Here is a 22,897-nt window from a genome sequence, read left to right on the forward strand (position 1 = left end):
TTTAGTTTTATTAGTTTTTGTACATTTATTGTTTTGATAAAAATAGCAAATTAGAAAAACAAAAGGATCATTTTTACCTGTCCAAGTTCTTCATTCAGATCAGAAGTATTGACTTGAGCTTTCTCATCTGATTCTTCATGATAGAGATCAAGATCCCAGCCAATAAAAAATGATCCAAGAAATTTTTGCAGTTCCACTGTCACATATAATGAAATTGGAATGATGAAATTGTAGAGTACCAAAAACGCAAGGAAGTCTGAAATAAATTTCAGAATCTGTGGGAAAAAAATGATTTTTGGTAAGAAAAAATATGAGAATTTCTTTATCATCACTGAAGAAAATAATCGGTTTCACATTTAAATAGACTATTAACTATCTTCTGAAACAGAATAGCCTCATGAATTGAAATTCATTTACTGAATTGTCCTTTCAACACATTTATTGCTCTTTAGAATCTTAAAGAGAAAGAAAAAAAGATTAAAACCAAATTACTTAATTTGTTACTTTCTGTGCCTGTGCGCAAGCCTGTGCCCAGCTGCTCAGTCAGGTCTGACTCTGCAACACCATGGACTGTAGCCCGTCAAGCTCTCCTGTCCATGTAATTTTCTAGACAAGAACGCGTTGCCATTCTTGTCAGTCACGGGATCTTCCTGACCCAGGGATTGAACCCGCGTATCCTGCATCACAGGCAGAGATTCTTAACCACTGAGCCACTGGGGAAGCCCAGTGAATTACTCTGATAGAAATGAAAATTAATTAATTTACTCTTTAGTTATAACCTATAATAAACAGTAAATGGAATGAAAATTTCAATATCTAGTACTGAAGTGGAATGCCAATACAGATAATCTAAATTTTTGTGATCTTCTTTAACCATTCAAATTATGTCATAGGGAATATAATTGCTTATGTCCTAAAATGTAAAAAGCATACCAGTACAAACATGTTGGCTATTCTTCACATGCAATATCCTTTTGATATCCTTCAACAATAATACTTTTAGGGGATGACACGGATAACTCCTATCAGAAGTCACTACAAAGCATTAAAAGATATAAAATTTCCGAAGAATAAAATTTTCTTTATAACAGAGTCAAGAACATCATAAAATACCTTACTACTATTTCTTTGATGTTCTGTTTTTTGGTTATACCAAGGTTCATCCCATTTTTCTTCAGCTTGCCATGTATATTTCAAGATAGTACTGATGATGGCTTCAGAAATAAGGATTATTAGATAAATTATCAAAAATGTATTCATTGACCTGAAATGAAAAAAAGAGAATATAAAATGTATCAATAACATGTTACTATACTCATTTGTTTGGAAATTATTACTGGTATTAAATAAGACATTAAATATATAAGATATTATGATAGCTATCTAAATGACACAATTTATGACCATTCAATTAAATCTATTTACTAGAAATAAAAGAACAGATACATACGATTACAAACATATTTACTATAGTTAAGCTACTGTTCAAAATACTTATAGTAAATGACAGTTTTGGCCACTTATTTTGCTGTAAATAATTATCAAAAGATTTTCTACATTTTCAGGACCTATCTTACTTTATGTGCAAACATAATTAATATTTGTATAGCACTGATATTTTATAGAACTTCTGTCACATCCACTAACTTGTCTTATGTTAAACAAAAAACAAGCTTGTCTAATATTTATAAAAACCTGTGAGGAAGAGATTGCATCCTTTTTAAAGATGGTGACCAAAACTAAAAAATCGTTCTGTAGATTTCCCAAAATCATACAAGTCATGAATTGACTTTAAAATCCCTCTTCTTTTCACTGGGCAAGCTTAATATTTTATCTCTAAAGTCCTTCATCAACATTCTGTTCTTTTCAGCATGCGGATTTTATATGGATTTTGTTAGGTGTACACCTAGGTACTTCTTTGGGAGTGGTGACTGCAAATGGTATAATTTCAATTTCAATTTCTGTCATTGGTGTTTCTTTTTCAATGTCATTATTTAGTGCTGTGACAGTTAATTTTATGTGTTGATTTGACCAGGCTAACCAGAGAGCTGGTAAAACATTGTTTCTGGATGTGTTTGTGAGGGTGTCTCTGGAAGAGATAGTTAGTTCCACAGACTTAGTAAAGACATATGCCCTCAACAATATAGCAATTAGTCACTCAGTCATGTCTGACTTTTTGCAAGCCCATAGACTGTAGTCTGCCAGGCTCCTCTGTCCATGTCCATGGAATTCTCCAGGCAAAAATACTGGAGTGGGTAACCATTCCCTTCTCCAGGGTATCTTCCTGACCTAGTGATCAAACATGGGTCTCCTGCACTGCAGGCAGACTCTTTACTGTCTGAGCCACCAGGAAAGCCCCAATATAGGCAGGCATCATCCAATTCATTGAGGGCTCAAATGGAACAACAACAACAACAAGAAGAAAAGGCGAAGGAAGGGGAAATTCTGTCTCTTCTTGATTAGGGACATCAGAGCTGCTGGTTCTTAGGACTTTGGATTTGGGCTAAATTATACCACCGAGTTTCCTGGGTCTCTATCTTGCATTTGGCCGACTGAGACTTCATGGGCTCCACAACCACGTGAGCCAATTCCTATAATAAATCTCCCCTTATATGTAACTTAGGTATAAACTACTGGCTTAGTTTCTCTAAAGAATCCTAATACAAGTATTATACATCTTCTTCTCAGCACTGCTATAGCTACATTCTACAAAATGTGATTGTTGTATTTGCATTAATTTCTAGGTATTTACAAATTTTTTCTTTGAAATTTCCTATTTGACCCACAGATTACTTAGAAGTGCTTCAGCTGCTCCATATCTGCCAATACTTGGAACCTTCAGTTTCCATTTTTACCACTTCAATAAGTGCGTCTTGGTATCTCTTTGTAGTTCTACTTTCTCTTGTGACTAATGATATACACTTTTCCATGTGCCTGTTGGCCACATGTATATTCTCCTTTGTGAAATATCTGTTCATATCTTACCTATTTTTTTCACTGGGCTGTTTTTATTATAAACATATAGGAGTTTTTAATATATCATTATATATTCTGAATACAAGTTCTTTGTAAGATAGATCTTGTGAATATCTTCTCCCAGTTTGTGGCTTATTTGTTCATTTCTTAATTGTGTAGTCTGATGAGAAGTTTTTAACTTTGAGGAAGTCCAGTTTATCAATTTTTCCTTTTATTTATGCTATTTGTGTTCTAAAAAATACTTAGTTATCTCCAGGTTGTAAAGATATCTTCCAAAGTTTTCTTCTAAAAGTTTCATTGTTTTAGCTTTTATGTTTAGATCTATGATCCACCCTAAAAATTTTTTTGGTGTACAGTGTAAGGCAGGAGTTGAAGTTTATTATTTTTTTTCCCATTTGAATATCCAATTGTTGTTACATCATTTGTTGAAAAGACTTTTTCCTCACTGAATTCACTTAATGCTTTAGTTGAAAATCACCATTTCTCAATTCTCTATATTTTAACTTACTGAACTATCTTTTCATGCTAAAATCATACAAAACTTACTGTAGCTTTATATTGTCTTGAAATGAGGCAATGCAAATCTTTTTAAGTTTTCTCTCTTCTACCACTTCTTTTCCCTTTGATCCTTCGATCTGGGTATGCTGCTGCTGCTAAGTCACTTCAGTTGTGTCCGATCTAGGTATAGATTTACCTATTTTAATATTTGCAAAGAAGCAACTTTTGGCTCTTAATTTTGTCTATTGCTTGTTTTTTATTCTGTTGTTTAAAGCCTGCATTTTAAATATTTCTTCTCTTTATTCTCAGATTGGGTTTAATTGCTTCTTTTTATCCAGTGATTTGGGTAGAATTTATGTGCCTGTTTTGGAGTTCATTCCCTTAAATGATTTTTCCCTTTTTAGCTGCTCCTTCAGCTTTGAACTTTGTCCTCTAACATCTACACACGATAAAGCTCAGGCTCTCTCATAGCCTGTGCAGCAGCACAGTAAGTAAAAAGGGCCCTCAGGTAAAAAGCTGCACTCCCCCTTGTTGCTGCTGTCATTTTTCAGGAGTAGACTCCTTGCCAGTTTCTGTTTTTGATCACTTTCCAATGCTTTCAAATACTTGTTTATTAATATTCTGCCCAGATTTTATAATTCTTTTCTGTAGGAGGTTTAGTCCGCTCAAGTGGTTCCATTATTATTCAACAGTTTTTATTTTAAAATCATTATTTTAGCATCTACAATATGCCAAATATTGTGCAAAATGCTACACGTATACATAAATGTTAGAAAGAATCCATTCCTCTTTGACATTGATCTTAATATTTGAAGGGGTGGTTTCCTGGTGGTCCTCAGTAGTTAGGACTCTGAGCTTTCAGTGTTGTGAGCCCAGGTTCGATCCCTGGTTGGAGAACTAATATTCCACATGCTGTATGGCATGGCCAAAATACATACATATACTATATATATATATATATATATATTTGCATCTCCTTAAAATATATACATATATATATATATTTGCAGGCAAGGGACACAAAAGCAAAAAGGGACTATATCAAACTAAAAAGCTTTTGCACAGTGAAGGAAACTATCAATAAAACAAAAAAGCAGCCCACCCAATGAGAGAAAACTTTACAAATAATATATCTGACAAGAGGTTAATATCCAAAATATATAAAAATTCATACAACCTAACATCAGAAAAACAATCAGATTAAAAACCTGGCAAAAGATCTAATTGGACATTTTCCCAAATCATCAGGGAAATGCAAATCAAATCACGAGATACCACCTCATATCTGTCCGAATGACTATCATCAAAAATACAATGAATGACAAGTATTGGTAAGGATGTGGAAAAAAGAGAATTCTAATACACCAATTAGAAAACAGTGAGAGATTTAATTTTGGGGGGCTCCAAAAATCACTGAAGATGGTGACTGCAGCCATGAAATTAAAAGACACTTGCTCCTTGGAAGAAAAGCTATGACCAACCTAGACAGCATGTTAAAAAGCAGACATTACTTTGCCAACAAAGGTCCATCTAGTCAAAGCTATGGTTTCCAGCAGTCATGTATGGATGTGAGAGTTGGACTATAAAAAAAGCTGAGTGCCAAAGAATTGATGCTTTTGAACTGTGGTGTTGGAGAAGACTCTTGGGAGTCCCCTGCACTGCAAGGAGATCCAACCAGTCCATCGTAAAGGAAATCAGTCCAGAATATTCACTGGAAGGACTGATGTGGTAACTCCAATAATTTGGCCACCTGATAAGAACTGACTCACTGGAAAAGACCCTGATGCTGGGAAAGACTGAAGACAGGAGGAGAAGGGGATGACAGAGGATGAGATGGTTGGATGACATCACTGATTCGATGGACATGAGTTTGAGTAAGCTCCGGGAGTTGGTGATGGACAGGGAAGCCTGGCGTGCTGCAGTCCATGGGGTTGCAAAGAGTCGGACACGACCGAGCGACTGAACTGAACTGAATACACTAATGGTGAGACTGTAAATTGGTGTAGCCACTATGGAAAACAATACGGAGCTTCCTCAAAAAAGGTAAACACAGAACTGCCATATGGTCCAGCAACTTCCCTTTTGTGTATTTACTCAAAGAAAACAAAAGCACTAGTTTGAAAAGATATATGCACCCAATGTTCACTGTAGCATTATCTACAATAGCCAAGATATGGAAGCAACCTCAGTGTCCACCAATAGATGAATGGATAAAAAAGATGTGGTATATATACACACAGTGGAATATTACTCAGCCATAAAAAATGAAATATTGCCATCAGTGACATGGATGAATCTAAAGTGTATTATACTAAGTCAGACAGAGAAAGACAAATATCATATGATCTTACTTATATGTGGAATCTAAAAAAACAAAATGAAAACAGACTCATAGATATAAATAGGTGGTTGGCCTGACAGGATTGGGGGAATGGGTAAAATTGGTGAAAGGGATTAAGAGGTACAAACCTTTGGTTATAAAATAAATGACATGAGGATGTAATATCTGTATAAGGGATATGGTCAATAATATTGCAGTAACTTTGTATGGGGACAGACAATTACTAGTCTCATTGTATCATTTCATAATTGATACAAATGTCAAATCACCACATACTACACCTGAAACTAATATTATTCATCAACTGTATGTCAATAAATCAGAATTGAAAAAAAATGAGAAACTCTCCCTATCCTCAAGGATACCATCTTTTGTTGACTTGAAACATATATTTATACCACATATTTTATACATATATAATATCCATAACAACAGTCCTATTTATGTGTAAATAAAATAGTTTTCTTACTTTTCTACTGCAGATCGTTTTTGCGATTTGCTCTTGTAATTTAATGCCATCTTAGTTTCCATTCCAGTATATACAGCAACACCTGAAAAACAAAACAGTCTTAAACTAATCCTCCACCATGTTTCACAAAAGGAATGTACTCACTAGCATGAAAGCAACTTAAAAAATGTATCAACTGACAGTTGTTAGAATTCGGCTTTCAAGTCCGGGAGGTTTTTGGGAAACTCCAGTCATTCAGCCTGCTGATTGAGAAAGCCATATAGATTCTGTTCCTGAATGATAACTGAGACATTTGAATGAAAGCGGTATTGCTGGAGTTGAAACTGATGGGGCAAAGATTTGGAAAGATAAAGATAGCAGAGAATGCCATTACAGATACATCAAATAGTGTACTAACTACAGGGCAAAGACAGAAATGGAAAAGCACTTTCTATTAGGTTCCAACAATGGACTGGGGTCAGTTTGAAAGGCCTTGAATGCCAGGATCTGGAGTCTAGACATAATCTCATAAGCAATGGAAAGATAATATGGTAATCTGTCATAGTAAATGAAGTAAATACAAGGAAACTGCTATTCTAAAAACATGTGCCTATGAGAAAGACTCTGAGATGAGAAAGAACGACAGTAATAATGGGACTAAAACTGGGAAGAGCAGTCTTAAAATTAGGTAAGAGTAGTCTTATTAAAAAAAAAACAAACAAAAACAAACTTTGGAGTTAGAGCTTTGTTTGAATGCTAGCTCTGCCACTTAGTTCTGCAACCTTGAGCAAGTTATTTAATCTTTCCGAGTCTCAATTTCTCCATCTTTAAATGGGAAAAAATAACCTCATTAAAACTGTTGCAAGGTTGTGTGACAAATTAGCAAAATACCTAGAAACAGAAAAACGATCAATAAATGTTTCTGCCTATTCCTAAGCAGTATGATGTGAGGAACAATATTCATCATGCTCTCTTCCTAAAGATCTGTGCTGGAATTTTCACTATTAGAATTATTCCTTAAAGGCAGAGATTACAACTCAAATGATAAAGGGCACCAAAATTATAGAAATGTGAGAAATCAGACAGAATGGTACAACACAGAGAGGCGGTGCTTAGGAAAACAGCAGCAAGTTCATCTAAAGGAATACACATATTTATGTGTAAATAAATTTAAATAAATTTAAATTCATCTAAATTTCCTAAAGTTTAAGACTGTGAAAGGTATTACCGCTAGAGAGGTGTTAAAATACAGCATTATATGAGAGGGCCTAAAAGTCCTGGAGGTTTCTTTGGACTTTTTAAACCATAAAACTTTATTATGGTTTCCTTTTTTAAATTGTGGCAGAATACACATAACATACAATTTACCATTTTAATTCAGAGGTACTTAGTTACATTCACAATGTTGTGCAACCATCCTAAGAATATTTAACGCCCCCTTCCTCCCAAAAAAAACCCTGAACCCATTAGGCAATCATTTCCCATTCCCCTACCCAGCTCCTGGGAGCCACTAATCTAGTTTCTATCTCTATGAATTTACTTATTTTGGGCTTTTAAAATAAATGGAATCATACAACATGTGGCCTTTTCTGTTTGATTTCACTCAGTATAATGTTTTCAAAGTTTATGTTGCAGCATTTATCAGTACTGCATTTCATATAGGGGAATAATATTCCATTAGTTGGATAGCCTACATTTTGTTTATCCACTCATTAGTCGATAGACATTTGGGCAGTTCCTACCCTTTGGGCTATTGTAAACAGTGCTGCTATGAACATTCTCATACAAGCCTTTGAGCACCTGTCTTCAGTTCTTTAAGGTATATATCTAGAAGTAGAATTGCCAGGTGATATGTTTATAATTCTATGTTTAACTTATTGAGGAACTGCCAAACTATTTTCCACAGCAGCTGGAACATTCTACTCCTACCAGCAATGTATGAGAGTTCCAATCTCTCCATATTTTGGTCACACTCATTACTCTTTTTAAAAAATTATGGATTTCTTTATCAGAGAGCCTAACACTGAGAGATAAGATATAGTACAGTTAAAAGAAAACAAAAGAATGAGAAAGAAGAGCTCAAAAGCTAACGGCCATTCCTTAAAGGTGAGGAGCTAGTTGACAGCTAAAGGTTATCATTAACTTCACAATTTAACTAGAGTTGACTCAGAGCATAGTGAATTGAGATCTCCAATGTAAGAACACTATTTATTTATCCTTTTAATCCAGTCAGTGTATGTAAAAACAGCATCTGATATACAGTCACAGATAGTAAGAATTTGCTAAAGGAATAAATGAGCTAGCAGTTTTAACAATCCAATCTGACTATAATGGAATAATACAAGTGGTTTATTGTACCATGGTGCCAGATTATATAGTTCTCAACACCATTAATACAAATGCCAGAATTATCTTCTTAGCACGAAGTAGTCACAAAGAAAATATAACAGCAAGGTTCCAATCTATTATTCAAAAGTCAGAATTAAGAAAAAATGTAACACAAAATTATATTAACACAATCTTTGAAAGAAAATTATCACAGACAATAAATTATCTAACCAAAATAACACAAATGCTGTGCTTTCAAAAATACTTCATATAAAGTATCAAAACAAATCTATTATTAAAATTTTTCAATATATACAAACCAAAAATTTCTTTTGTGTTTTTTAATCTGGCTCCACGAAGCAAGAGACTCTCTGGCCCCAGAGGTCTAGGGGGAAAAATAACCAAAAGCATTAAATTTATTAAAAATTCAAGTAAAATTTAAATGGCATCTTTAGCAGACAGAAGGGACTCAAAGCTATACTTACAACAATGCTTTCACATAAAACCAAAATCTCAGCTAGTATAAAGCTGTCTAGGTCAATCATGATGTTAGTTATTGTAACAACAAATATGTGCTTTAGCATTTCAGTCATTTTAAGGTCAATGACTCAGAAATAAGATTATGCCTGTAGATATCATCAGAAAGCCACTAGTTTTAGAAGTTTAGACATAAAACAAAACCAAAAAATTAAGTGATAACTTAAAAATGTTTTACAGAGGATGAAATTTTAAAATTTTGACCAAAATCAATAAACAGTTTTCAAAGGGAAAATACAGAATTAAAATGCAATGTAAACAGGTTGCGTGAAGAAAAAAAGCAATGTAAACATAAATTGTATTATGATTTGTGTATTACTGCATGTTTTCTGCACAATTAAAATTATACTAGGTTACAAATGATAGCATAGTAAGTGAGTTAGTATTTTTTTTAGGCAAGATGAACACTGCAACTTGACTACTTGCATTGCATACTTCTTGAAGCATGGGGTTCTTCTTGCTGTTTGAATTTCTCTCCATAATGGAGATATAAAACGAGAAGAAATAACTAGAAAGGAAAATTGTATTTTCTTAGTGATAGCAAATGATAACTCTGTTATGGATGGACTAAAAAGCTTTAATTTTGTTGATATTCCTTATCATAAGGCTTTTCTGAAATATACATACAAGGTTATCCGAATTAAACAGAATCTGAACCAATTCTGAAGAGGTCTATAAACCCAAACACTAAAAAAAATCCAATGAATACAGGGGTCAGGTGTTTGGCTATGTATAACAAGTATGGTTTTATTAGATCATATATTTGGAACACAATGAATGGATATTCCAAAATCAATTATTCAGGAGACTTTTTTATTACTTTTTTTATTACAGTTCTTTTTCATTTGGTTCCAACAATGAATAGAAAAACTTTGAGCTCAAGTTGGCATATAAAATTAGGATATAATGGTAGAAAGCCTCAAATTAAAAAATTCATTAGTTCACTCTGGTTGCTTCAGCAAAGAACAAGGCTCTCTTAAAAAACAAACAAACAAAAAAACCCAAAACATTCTCCTTGCTAACATTAATTGCTCTTTTCCTTTACCAGCCACAATATCTTAATGCGAGTCATACTATGTATCCACACGAGCATTCCATTATGTCACTATAGAAATCAAAATAAAACCCAGTCATTGTTGTTCAGCAGGGGTCCCTAAATTTACAAAGACCTTGTCACGAGTTCACTGAACGTGCCCCTATGTTAACTTTTATTAAAAATGTGAATTCATCCTGATGCATATTTTTGGTGGCTTGTCTTGAGGATTTTATTAAAACAAACTCTCAGTTCTTTATGTTAGTATCTTATTTTATGCAGCCAGTATAAACTGAACATCTCCAGAAAATAGGTGGAATGCTAATCAGACGTTCAAGGGTTGATACCAAGATTTATTCTAAATTCAGCTTTGCGGTCATGCGTAACAATGTAATCTCACCCTATCATAAAATCTTTGAAATGACAAGAAGTTTTTCATGTAGGTACCAGAAATTAACCTGAATATTGAGGGAAAACAAACCAAAACAACCAAGCAACCAAACAGAAGAGTAAAGAAGTTCTAGATTGCCCAGTACTCTAGTTTGTGAGGAATGATTTTGAAGTGAAGACCATAAGACATTTTTTGTATTCTAGACTTAGGTGGTGGTAGTTTAGATGTGTAAGAAGAATGTGAACAGGAACCACTGTTTCCTTTATGTTATTATCTCATATTATTAATACTACCTAATATTATTAGACAAAGAAATACTAGTACACCAATAATCTTACTAACTTATTTTAATGTTATTTCACGGTATTTGCTTCATCCTCATCTCATTTGCTGCTGCTGGAAATTTGCTAGAAGATGAAACGTTAAATGTTTTCAACTCTTTTTCATGATCCCATTGCTTACTTATCTAATCTCCCTTTAACTTGAGTTTAGTCCCTCCCCGAAACAATTTTCACTTAAAAGTGATTGGATAATGCAAATTTATTCTTACCTTACAATTTCTTCCATTTGTTGAGTTATTGTCATTCGTCCCATGAATCTATCAAAGAATTCATCATGTTACAAAAAAACGAATATTACATTTATGACATCAATAGGCGGAAAATTTCAAGAAAGTTTTGGTACTATTCTTATACATGAAACAAAACCAGTCTTTTGCATGTATGGATGATCCAATATTCATACTAGAAATTACAAAGGTAAATCAGTCACTAAGCTTTAAAAAATTAGTATTCTTAGATTCTCAGGGAGTGATCAGTGGTGCTGTTTTCCCTCTCATGCTCTTCTGCTTCATCCCGTTCCATTTGTGGAGGAGCAGTTTAAAGCCTTCCCCCACCATGCAGTGCACTCCCTGCCATCCCCTGCATGCTTTTCCTGGGCTTTGCAGATGATGTACAAATATGTGCTGGTGCCATAAGCTGTTGTTGCTGCCCACAGCTGTCTCACTAGCTCTCCTCATGGTTTATTTCACCCACTTTTGCCATCAAAATTGTAGCAGGAATTAATGGCCTAGAGGCTTGCCAGTTGCTAGTCATTTCTGCTTCCATCATTGTCTTCAACCTCCTAGTGGAGCTGGAAGGTGATTACTGGGACGATTATGTCTTTTCCTTTAACTTTATGCCTTTTTTTCCTACTGTCATGGGGCTGCTCTACCATAACGAGTAGCAGAGAGCCTCTGGCCGGTGACAGTGCACCAGAATGAGAGTGACGACAGTGCCTCCATGGAGTGTGACAACATGACCCTCATCCACGTGCTACTTAGTCTTTGGGCCCATGAGTGAGGGAAACCTCACCCTGCTTCTGCTGCTGCTACAGGTCATGGGTGATGCTGTCACCTTCTTCATTCTGACCAGCTGTCCAACTCCTTCGTGTCAGAGTCCCCTGATGCACTGCGTTTTGATTCACAGCCTCCAGGGTTTCTAACTCTGGCTGACCCCTTCTGGACCAGGACTGCTTCCCAGCCCAGGCCTCTCCCATCCTTCATTCTCCAACAGATTGTGACCTCAGTATCTCGTTCCCCTTGTGACTACTGACATCCTGGGCCTTTCTTGCCCTCTAAAAACTACTGCTTGGACTCTGCCTATGGCTTTCTTGAATTTGCCACTCTCCTTCTCCATTCTGTTTTGCAGCCTCCTAAGGCAGAATACTGTAATTTTTATGCAATTATCCACAGCTCTGACACTCAAGGAGTATGTTGGGCCTGGGAATAGAACCCTGGTTGGGGATAGGCATACAAGTTCAAAGATGACTTGACATTTGGCTATAAATCATGTATTCTGATTAAGAGCAGACCTGGGGGTCAGGTGCTCCCAGTGGTGACAATAAAATGTTGTATTTCTTATTTTAAAAAGCTTTTTTAAACTTTCTCCCCATTTTTCAAATAAGGCAAAACCACTCAAAGCATTAGTCACATTTGATCTCATTATTAATCTTATGCTTTCTTAATGCTGCATCATTTTCTAGTTTTCAACAATCTTTTTATAATTCATCCTTTTCTGAGACTTAGAAATAACAGCAATATAGAACTCAAAGCACTGAATTCTTCACAGTTAAATCTATCTTATAATTTAAATGCACAGAACTTCAAATTTTTATAGTTAAGTGGAAAATTCCACATTGTTTTTGTTTTTGATGAAAATGTAACATTTTTATACCACATAGAGAAAATTCCATTATAAATATATGGATCCAGAGCAAAGATATGTAAGAGATCTGAAAAAGCCAATGACTAATGATAACATCTTAAGCCAACAAATGCAGAGAATGACAAAAAGCTGAGGTCAATTTTTATAATGTGGTTGTGATTGTTACTCTTACCCGTTTTTGAGTAAAAATGAGTAGTTTTCTCATGGAAGTTTTTAATAATGAAAGTTGTTTCCATTTCATAGATGGCAATAATTAGCATATAGCTCACTGAAAGATGACTTACAGTTTTAAAATGAGTTAGTTCCTAACGAACACAAAGACATGGCCCTTCATGGAGCACATATACACATGTGCCTGAGTGCATATATATATACACACACACCATTAGATTATTTTCTTCTAAGGAAATAACTTTATTTCCCTCATAACTACTATTGTTATAATGTTTACTGCTATTGTTATAAAGCCAGTTCACACCAAAGTAGAAGATAATAGGGAGAAACATGTGAATAAAAGCACAGCTTTTAATACTTCAGCTTAGAATTCTGCCAAATTCTGCTTTTAGCTTTGCCCACATTTAATTGATTTCCCGCCTTGCTCCCCCCAATGATGTTTTCAAACAGCTATTTCATTGCATGTTTATAACTGTAAAAAATGAGATCTGTAAACAGACTTAAGATGAATATGGTGACTATCACATCATACCTGTACAAGTCCGCTTCTGGTTGCTGACATTCTACCACAGCTATAAGAGTGTCCAAATTGGCAACTGTCTGTAATACTGCTGTTTCTGGAACTGCCACATGTGTCTGAAAAAAAGAAAAGTTAAAGCCCATAGTTTTGAGATCTAAATGGGACCTTAGACATCATTTATTTCAAATCTCTTTTACAAATGAAATCATAGCATTCTGTACTTGAGATCACTAAGCTAGATGGCAGAAGAGAAGAGAAAGAAGAATGTAAAGTAACAAGCAGTAAAAAGAGCTACTGTGACTATCGGTCTACAAAGGGCATTTGCATACAAGGAAATTAAGTCTGTAAGTGTGTTAATAGTTATCACTGCTCAAAGTTTACTGCAAATACATTTAATAGGTAGAAAAAAGTGAATCAAGTAAAATCTTTGATTGTACTTTGAAAATTGAGAAAAATTTAAATGTGCCGCTATTTAAAAAAGCACCAGTATATTGAAAGATTATAGTTTCTCCAAAGCACTTTTTACTTTTCTTAACTTGCTTAAACCATGTGAGGCTAACCTTGAAGTAAAATGTATACTTTCATGAAGTAATTAATAGTAATTTAAAACATTTCTCCTTTATCAGGTCAAACTTTATTACCTTAACCAAAGGAAAATATCACTATAATCCAGAGATGTTTTGTTCACTAAGAGCCACACTCAAACATACACATGTACAAACCTTCAGGTTAGTTTCTCCATCCAAACTAGCAGTTGTAACGTGACAAGAACCATCAAGTCGATCTGAGGACAGAAGCACCAAATCTGCAGGGAAAATTTCATTTTTGGCTACTCGAACAATATCACCCACCTATGAAGAATTTGGGGGAAAAGTGAATATACAGATTTTAAAAGGCAGGACTTATTTTTATTGCGTTCTAAACAAGTGGTCTACTGCAATATTTTAATGTAGGAAAGCAGACTTTAACTAAAATATAATCAGATTAGAATTTTTGCTTTTAATATATAATTGATTTCTATTATTTATTAAATGCATACCCGAATGTTTTTTGATCTAGTTGTTACAAGGCCACCACTTCGAACAACATAAACAGGAGCTCCATTTACTTCATTATCTGAGATATGTCTTAGCCAATCTTCATAACCCTGTAAGCATCAAAAGAATAAAAAAAGCCCCTCTTAGTATAATTAGAAGATGTGTGTGTGTGTGTGTTGGTCACTCAGTTGTGTAATTAGAAGATGTGTGTGTGTGTGTTGGTCGCTCAGCTGTGTCCGACTCGCCTGCCAGGTGTCTCTGTCCATGGAATTCTCCAGGCAAGAGTACTGGAGTGGATTGCCATTCCCTTCCCCAGAGATACTTTTTATCAAATGAGAAAGGGAAACATAATTTCCCCCAAACATTTCATTCATTAGAACCATGTTAGACTACTTTGGCATTCATTACTACTAGAAACACTCTCTTCACTTGGTTTTCATCACACACATGTTCCTGGTTTTCATAGTACCTCTTCAGTTACTTCTTCTCAGTTTACTATGGGAGGCTCCTTCTATATCATCTTAAAGGGCCCTTTTTTCACCCTTCTCTTACTTCCTACTACCCGATTTCTTCAACCCTGTGTCTTCAAAAACTTCTGAAATTTCTATCTCCAGCCTGTATTTCCAGACTCTAATAAACTTAAATATCCAAATGCATTCTTAATATTTCCATTTTGATGTCTCATAAATAACATTAAACATTTCAAAACTAAACTGATGATGTTATCCTTAAAATCTGCTGCATTTCCAATGTCTCCCATTTTGACAAATGACTCACTTTGGAAAGAGACATGTTGTAAGTTATTATTATTATATTAAACTCACTCCTTTGGAAGATATATTATAAATTCACCAACATCTTTTCAACTTAGTTACAGCATCATATTCCAACTAAATCCACTCTTTATTTGGCTAAATTTATACTGGGAAACCAAGGAAAGAAGTATTTCAACATTTAACACTTTCTTAAAAATATTCAAGAGGTTCATTCATTCATCTATTCATCTATCAAATATTTATTTCATGTCAAATATGTGCATAACCTTGTTCTGGTCACTGGTAACAAACTGATAATATAAAACAAAGTATCTGCCCTCAGAGAACTAAACATTCAAATGAAGATGACAGACAACCTAAAACAAGCATTTATTCAACAGAATAGGTAGTGAATGAGAAATGATATAAGCAAAAAGACCAGAGTAGTGAATGAGACAGTGACACAGAGGTCAGGAAACGCTTAAGGTGTCCAAGAGGAAATAGTTGTATTTGCAAGCACAAATTGTTTTCTGTGTGTGTCTGAGGTTCAGAGCATAGTTTCAGGATACATGTAAATTTAGACCCACTAGACTTGATGAAATCACCAAAGAAGAAATTATATATAAAAAAGAAGTCCAAGGGACAAATATTTGTTACTTTGATGCAATAAATGACATCTAAAAAACCAAATGAATATGTAATTGTATTAAGTGATCTGGATGCTTACTGACTTAAATCCTAGTCTCCAACAGTGGAGAAGGCAATGGCACCCCACTCCAGTACTCTTGCCTGGAAAATCCCATGGACGGAGGAGCCTGGAAGGCTGCAGTCCATGGGGTAGCCAAGAGTCAGACGTGACTGAGCGACTTCACTTTCACTTTACACTTTCATGCACTGGAGAAGGAAATGGCAACCCACTCCAGTGTTCTTGCCTGGAGAATCCCAGGGATGGGGGAGCCTGGTGGGCTGCTGTCTATGGGGTCGCACAGAGTCGGACACGACTGAAGTGACTTAGCAGCAGCAGCAGCAGTCTCCAACAGACCAGTGAATAAAGGGAAATCAAACTTACAGCTGCTGCTGCTGCTAAGTCGCTTCAGTCGTGTCCGACTCTGCGACCCCACAGACAGCAGCCCACCAGGCTCCAGCGTCCCTGGGATTCTCCAGGCAAGAACACTGGAGTGGGTTGCCATTTCCTTCTCCAATGCGTGAAGGTGAAAAGTGAAAGCGAAGTCGCTCAGTCGTGTCAGACTCTTCAAGACCCCATGGACCACAGCCTACCAGGCTCCTCCATCCATGGGATTCTCCAGGCAAGAGTACTGGAGTGGGGTGCCATGCCTTCTCCAGTAGCATGCTATTCAGACACGCTAGATTAACTGTTAATTTATAGACTTCCCTTACCTTTATCAAATAAGTAATAAATAAACTACATCTCAGAATTATAAAATGTGTGCCAATTTTGTTTATATGTCAATTTAAACCTTATCCTTAAATCTTACAAAATGAAAACATCAAACTGGCACATGAAAATTCAAATTAACTCTTTCAAGAGGAAGGGAGCAGATATTTTGAGAAGTGGTAGCTATATAAACATGACGTTTCTAGGGATTTTTAAAATTTCTTGTCATGTTTATCCAATAATACTGTTTTTCTACACCTAGATTTTAATATCAAATCAGATCTAGTTGAAGCTATTCCCTTAGAGTACAACTTTACATAAAAATCAATTTCACAGAGAAAGTTGTAAAAAGTAGGAAAGCACTATACAATTTTTATTCAAAAATTTCATGCCAGAAGTACATGCTTCACTCCTAAACATATCCCCTTCCTTTGAATTATATATCCTTTAAATACCACCAAACTCTACAAAGATGATTGTAACAATCTGTTTCACACATAACTTGGTTTGTACATACAAAATGCTTGCTTTTGGATACTTCTTAGGTATGTTAAAGGAACAACATACTTTAATAATTGTAATCATCCCATCAGTCACCAAGTACCTCATAAGAGTGGCTTACCTCAGTTTAATTTTTACCATATGCAGAATCAAACAAATTTGCGCTCTTTTTCTTTTTATAATTTTATTTATTTTGTGGCTGTGCTGGGTCTTTCACTGCTGTGTGGGCTTTTCTCTAGTTGCAGGGAGCAGGGGCTACTCTCTAGTGCATGGGCTTCTCACTGCGGTGGCTTCTCCTATTGCAGAGCACAAGCTCTAGGGCAGTCAGGCTTCAGCAGTTGTGATTCCTAGGCTCTAGAGCACAGGCTTAGAATTTGTGATACACAAGCTTAGTTGCCCCATGGCATGTGGGACCTTCCCGGATCAGGAATTGACCCCGTGTCTCCTGATTTGGCAGGTGGATTCTTTATCTCTGAGCCACCAGGAAAGCCCTAAATTTGCTTTCTTATGAAAATTACTTTCGCAACAATAAATCTTACTTTGGAGGAGAAAACTTCTGAATGACTTGGGAAGAAAGCAAGCAACAGAAAATATTTCATACCTGCTTTATGGCAGTAACTGTTATTACAAAGAACAATGGAAGTCCACTGGTAACTGGACTGGTAGGTGTATCAATCATAAGCTGCATTAAAAAACAAAGAATGCAGAGTATTATATTTTATATTGTACATATCACTATTAACATCTAGAATCTTATAATTATTGGGAAATCTGAAAACATACAAAATATGTATCATAGTTCAGATGAAAAAGTAACTTGAGAGAGATTATGCAGTGAATGTAGTTTACTTCACAGTTTCACAAGTACACTCTGTTAGCCATTATATGGGGTTAGTAGACTATCTAAATCTATTGCATACCCACAAATATTGCTAGAGTGGACTCAGTTTCTCTGCTTTCTTAACACATAGAGTACTTAAGGTCTTCCTCAGTATTTGTCTTGGAGGGGAGCTACAGCTATTCAGAATTTCAATTCACATTTCTTTGCCCATCCAGAGAAATGCTAAAAAAAAAAAAAATCTGTCAATTTTTATTCTGGGATCCAGAATAAACTCACACTGGAGAGAAAACAAGAAATGGGACTAGGGAAACGGTTTCCTTCTACAAGTGATTTTGTTACAGCTAGTAGAGCCAGAGGGGTACAACTTGGAAAACAAACGACGCTGCAATTATCTAAATCATACAACTGATGTTTCAATAAACTGCTTTAGAAGAAATATTTGCAGTAATTATATTTGGTTATTAGAACAGGGGTCTAATAATTTATTAATATTGGTTTACTTTGGTTAGGCCAATTAAGTTTGTTCTATTCCACAGACAGGCTGAATTCCTGATCTTAGGCAGTAATTTCACAAATGCATGTTACTTGTATGTAATAAGTGTAAATTTCTCGTTTTTTCTGACTAAACAAGCTGATGGTCTACTGATTAAAAAACAAACAAAAAACCCAGAAGATCCTTTTCCGCTCACAAAGGGATGCAATTAAAGAAAAGCTTCCTCAAGCTTTAAGGTGACTACTTCACAAGTTTTTTTTCTTTTGAAGGTCCAGATTCTATGGAGAGAAAAGTTCAGAGTTTATAAAAAAAATTCAGTGCCACACTGAAAGAGACTGCTAACGTATCATCAGAAAAGAAAAACCTCTTTGAAGGAAAATGACAATCACTAATTCTAAATCTTGGTTTATACTCAAGTTTCATACTGTTCTCTTGATATTCTGATATTAGGGGAAAAAAGGCACAATGTGAAAAACTAAAAACTAAAGAGCTTACAATGATTTAAGTTAAGAAAATGGCCTCCTGGATAAAAATCTATATTCATGGAGATTCTTAGAAATTATAATAAAAACTTTTAAAAGTAAAATCTATAAATTAAAAAAGAAGAAAAACCAAAGGAAGATTAATTTTGTACAAAGATGGTTCCACAGGCAGAAATGTGCCAAAAACAAGTGCTGTATATTAAAAGCCAAAGTTTTTATTTTCTGAGGCAGAACATTTGAAAGGATGATGCTATTTTCTTGGCTTTAATTATGATTATCAGCACTATTACACGTTAGTGATAAAATAAAATACAGCGGATCTTAAAATTCACTGGCTATTTTTCAGACATCTGGATGTGATTTACATTACTGTATTCACTGAATACAATGGGGAAGCTGTGTAGAAAAAAAAAATGGGTCCCATAGTCACACGGTTTAGAATGCAATGTTAACTTTTCCTTGAAGATATATGTTTAGCATTCATGTCTATCAACTTAACAATTTATGGAGTGATAAAGCTTACCTGAACCAAAAATATAATAAGAAAATAAAAGTTTGCCACTCTTCTGAATTGTTCAAATAAATTTTTTGGAACAAAATTCCACACAGTATACTAAAAAAAAAACAAAAACCAAAAAGATAAGTTAATATTTTAAAATAATATGTATTTTATACAAATAATAAGAAAACTTGTACACATCAGATATATCAAGCCCTTACACAAATTCATGTAACTCGATGCTACAAAAACTATCTGGTTTTTAGAGTTTCAGGGCTTTTATTCTACTTTTTACCTTTTACTATTTATTGGTGATTTTAGTATAACTTTAAAAGAGAGATAAAGGAACCTATCAATTTTGCTATTAAATTCCTAGTTTTTTTAGAAGTTGGAGATGGCAGATGTAAAATAATATTTTAATATTTTGGGTTTTGATTACACAAAACTAAACCTAATGTTGAAAGATGAATTAAGGGACTTCCCTAGTGGTCCAATGGCTAATACTCCACGTTTTCAATGCAAGAGACCTGTGTTGGATTTCTGGTCAGGGAATTAGAACCCATATGCTGCAACTAAGAGTTCACGTGCCAGAACTAAGACCCAGGGCAGCCAAAAAAATAAATTTAAAGATGAATTAGGAGTTGATAAAAATGCTAACACTGGATTCAGTTTACTTTATAAATATTCTCTTTAGGTTTCGTCAGAAACAAAGGAGACAGTATAATTCTTCAAGTACTCCTCGGTAAGCATGGGATATGAAATGTGAAAAAGATTAAAAATTACTTTAGTTAAGTGATCACTGGTATAACCATGAAGAAAATCTCATAAAGGACATGAAAATCTGTCACAATGTCTATTTTTACAGTGAGATAGTCGAGTATGATGGTTATAAACATTGATGGTAAAAGGTTAACAACTGCTGAGATCTAAATCCTAATTCATGGTCACCGAAGGACCTTGGATCTTATCTCTCTATACTTCATTCTATGCTCTATAAAATGAGGACAATTATAACAATCATACTGTATAGGTTGTTACAAAGATTAAATGAGCTGATATATTTATATAGTGCTAAGGACAGAATCTCGGAGAAGGCAACGGCACCCCACTCTAGTACTCTTGCCTGGAAAATCCCATGGACAGAGGAGCCTGGTGGGCTGCAGTCCATGGGGTAGCCAAGAGTCAGACGTGACTGAGCGACTTCACTTTCACTTTACACTTTCATGCACTGGAGAAGGAAATGGCAACCCACTCCAGTGTTCTTGCCTGGAGAATCCCAGGGACGGGGGAGCCTGGTGGGCTGCCGTCTATGGGGTCGCACAGAATCAGACACGACTGAAGTGACTTAGCAGCAGCAGCAAGGACAGAACCTAGCTCATACTAATCGCTGTGTGTCTGTTGCTATATTATTAATCAGTTTATAAGCCTATAATGCTACATTATGGGGGCAGGGTAACACCATATAAATTTTACTTGTGCCACTCAGTACACACAACACCATTACAAATAAAATAGGGAAACACTTTACAGTATTGTTACTTTACCCAATGTCCATTTACCTAGCAGAATATAAGATCCCTGGGGCTAGGAACATAAGAGTTATTTACTGCTCTATCTTCAGCACTTACACTATAGCACACAGATATCAAAACGCTAGCAGAATACATAAATAGGCAAATAAACACTGATGGAAAAAAACTTTTTTTCCATAACTCTTCTGGTGTCAGGTAATGAATGAAGCCTTACTGGTTATGGACTAATTCAAGATTTTCTGTGGTACAATGGAAGATGGTTCTAATTTCTGTAGGTCAGAAATTCACTTCTTAATCAATTTTTTCTTCTCTTTTTTCTGGCCCTGCTGTATGGCTTACAGGATCTTGGTTTCCCAACCAGGGGTTGAGCCTTTGTTCTCGGCAGTGAAAGTGAGAAGTCCTAACTACTGGACTGTCAGGGAATTCCCTTAATCAGTTTTTTGAGACCTGAAACATTCACATATGAACAATTTTATAAATAAGCCTAGGTTCCCAGAAGAGCCCAGGAAAGCCTATTTGACTCAAGGGTGTATAAAGAATAGGACAATACCTAACAGCCTTTCTTAGGTGAATTATATTTTCAGTCCTAATCTGGGATACCTGAAACATTTTCCGGTGGTCGTAGTGTCACCAGTGGTTCTAGAATCTGAGATTGGGAACCATGTTCACGACTCTAGAGAGAAGAGAGGCAGATACTTCCTGGAACCAAAAGAGGTCACTGCTCATGTGTGTACATGAGACAATGGGTCAAACCACTACCAGCTGATCTTAACTGGAGTAAAAAGACAGTTGTCCCTACAAGGGTCATAGTATTTCCAGCAACTTTCTTAATCACCAGATCAACTGTATAAAACTTTATAAGAACTAACTTGACAATGTTCTAAGTTTACATCAATCTATTTGATTCATAATAGTGATAATACATTTTATCTCTCAGAATTTTGAAAAGAGCAACTAAATATATAAGTTAGCAATAAGATAGTTAATTAATTTCAGGATGTTTTCTTTGGCTAGCTCAATAATACAATGGAAAACTGAGAAGAAACAAAAACTTCTCATGAGCTAGCTTATAAATGTTGGAAATTGTTGTTTTCAGGTAAACATTAGTAGACTGAGTCTAAATTCTGTGCTGGTCCTGTCATACACAGAGAAGGCACTCAAGTACAATAATATTTAAACACATGAAAATCTTCTAAGGAAAATAATAATTCATTATGCTTTAAAATTATTTTAATTATTATGTAATAACAGTCAAGAAAAATGAACTAGAAGCGTATCTTCTCTACAATTACCTATATGACTTTATCACTGCCCTTCAAAGGTCTGACATTAGTAAGAAAATGAAACCATGGTCATAAAATTAAATCTTTTGGAAGGAAATTTAAATTTATGATAAGACGTTACTATATAGTGAATTAAAATGAACAAAGGCATATTTTCCATCTACAATGTGCAAGGCACCTACATAATAAGAGAAACAAAGATAACAAGTTTAAATAGAGAGGATTAAGAACAATACTTATATCAATAGCTATAGTCCAAGATAAAGTAAAAGAAGGAATATACAAAGAATTCAACAAGAAAGAAAAATTTAATGAAGGAGGTCACAATCAACATGGGCTTTAAGAGAGGAACCACTCACAGCTGAAAATAGGGGGCAAACGGAGAACATTTCAGGAAGGAAAGAAAGACTGAACAAAGGCAGAGAAGAGGGAAGTTCCTCACGGCTTTGTGGGAGAGAAGATAATGCAGTCTGAAAAGAGTCTAGGGAAATAATAGGAGAGTAGAAAGGTAGTAAAAGGGAACACTGAGAAGCCAGGCTCAACTATGGTCAAAAAAACTCCCAGACACTGCCTATATAAATATCTGGGCTTCCCTGATGGCTCAGCAGTAAAGAATCTGCTTGCCACT

At 35.2% G+C, this 22,897-nt stretch overlaps 1 protein-coding gene across 5 annotated transcripts in view; it reads right to left on the reverse strand.

Moving 5' to 3' along the window:
• Positions 1–22,897, reverse strand: part of ATP11B (ATPase phospholipid transporting 11B (putative)) — a 121,409-nt gene that overhangs the window by 69,067 nt on the left and 29,445 nt on the right. For 4 of the 5 annotated variants that reach the window (XM_006075308.4, XM_006075307.4, XM_025287756.3 and 1 more), the window contains exons 3-12: positions 19,479–19,568; positions 17,741–17,821; positions 14,490–14,597; positions 14,173–14,301; positions 13,463–13,566; positions 11,103–11,150; positions 8,912–8,976; positions 6,285–6,366; positions 1,114–1,264; positions 78–275 (exon numbers count right to left, since the gene is read on the reverse strand). In XM_006075308.4, the coding sequence (XP_006075370.1) occupies positions 78–275; positions 1,114–1,264; positions 6,285–6,366; positions 8,912–8,976; positions 11,103–11,150; positions 13,463–13,566; positions 14,173–14,301; positions 14,490–14,597; positions 17,741–17,821; positions 19,479–19,568 (1,056 nt within the window). Of the gene's footprint in view, positions 1–77; positions 276–1,113; positions 1,265–6,284; positions 6,367–8,911; positions 8,977–11,102; positions 11,151–13,462; positions 13,567–14,172; positions 14,302–14,489; positions 14,598–17,740; positions 17,822–18,059; positions 18,940–19,478; positions 19,569–22,897 lie in introns of those variants that run through there. The other variant, XM_006075311.4, reaches the window with a different exon arrangement.

This window comes from Bubalus bubalis, chromosome 1 (genome assembly GCF_019923935.1).
Source record: "Bubalus bubalis isolate 160015118507 breed Murrah chromosome 1, NDDB_SH_1, whole genome shotgun sequence".
Taxonomy (NCBI): Eukaryota; Metazoa; Chordata; class Mammalia; order Artiodactyla; family Bovidae; genus Bubalus; species Bubalus bubalis.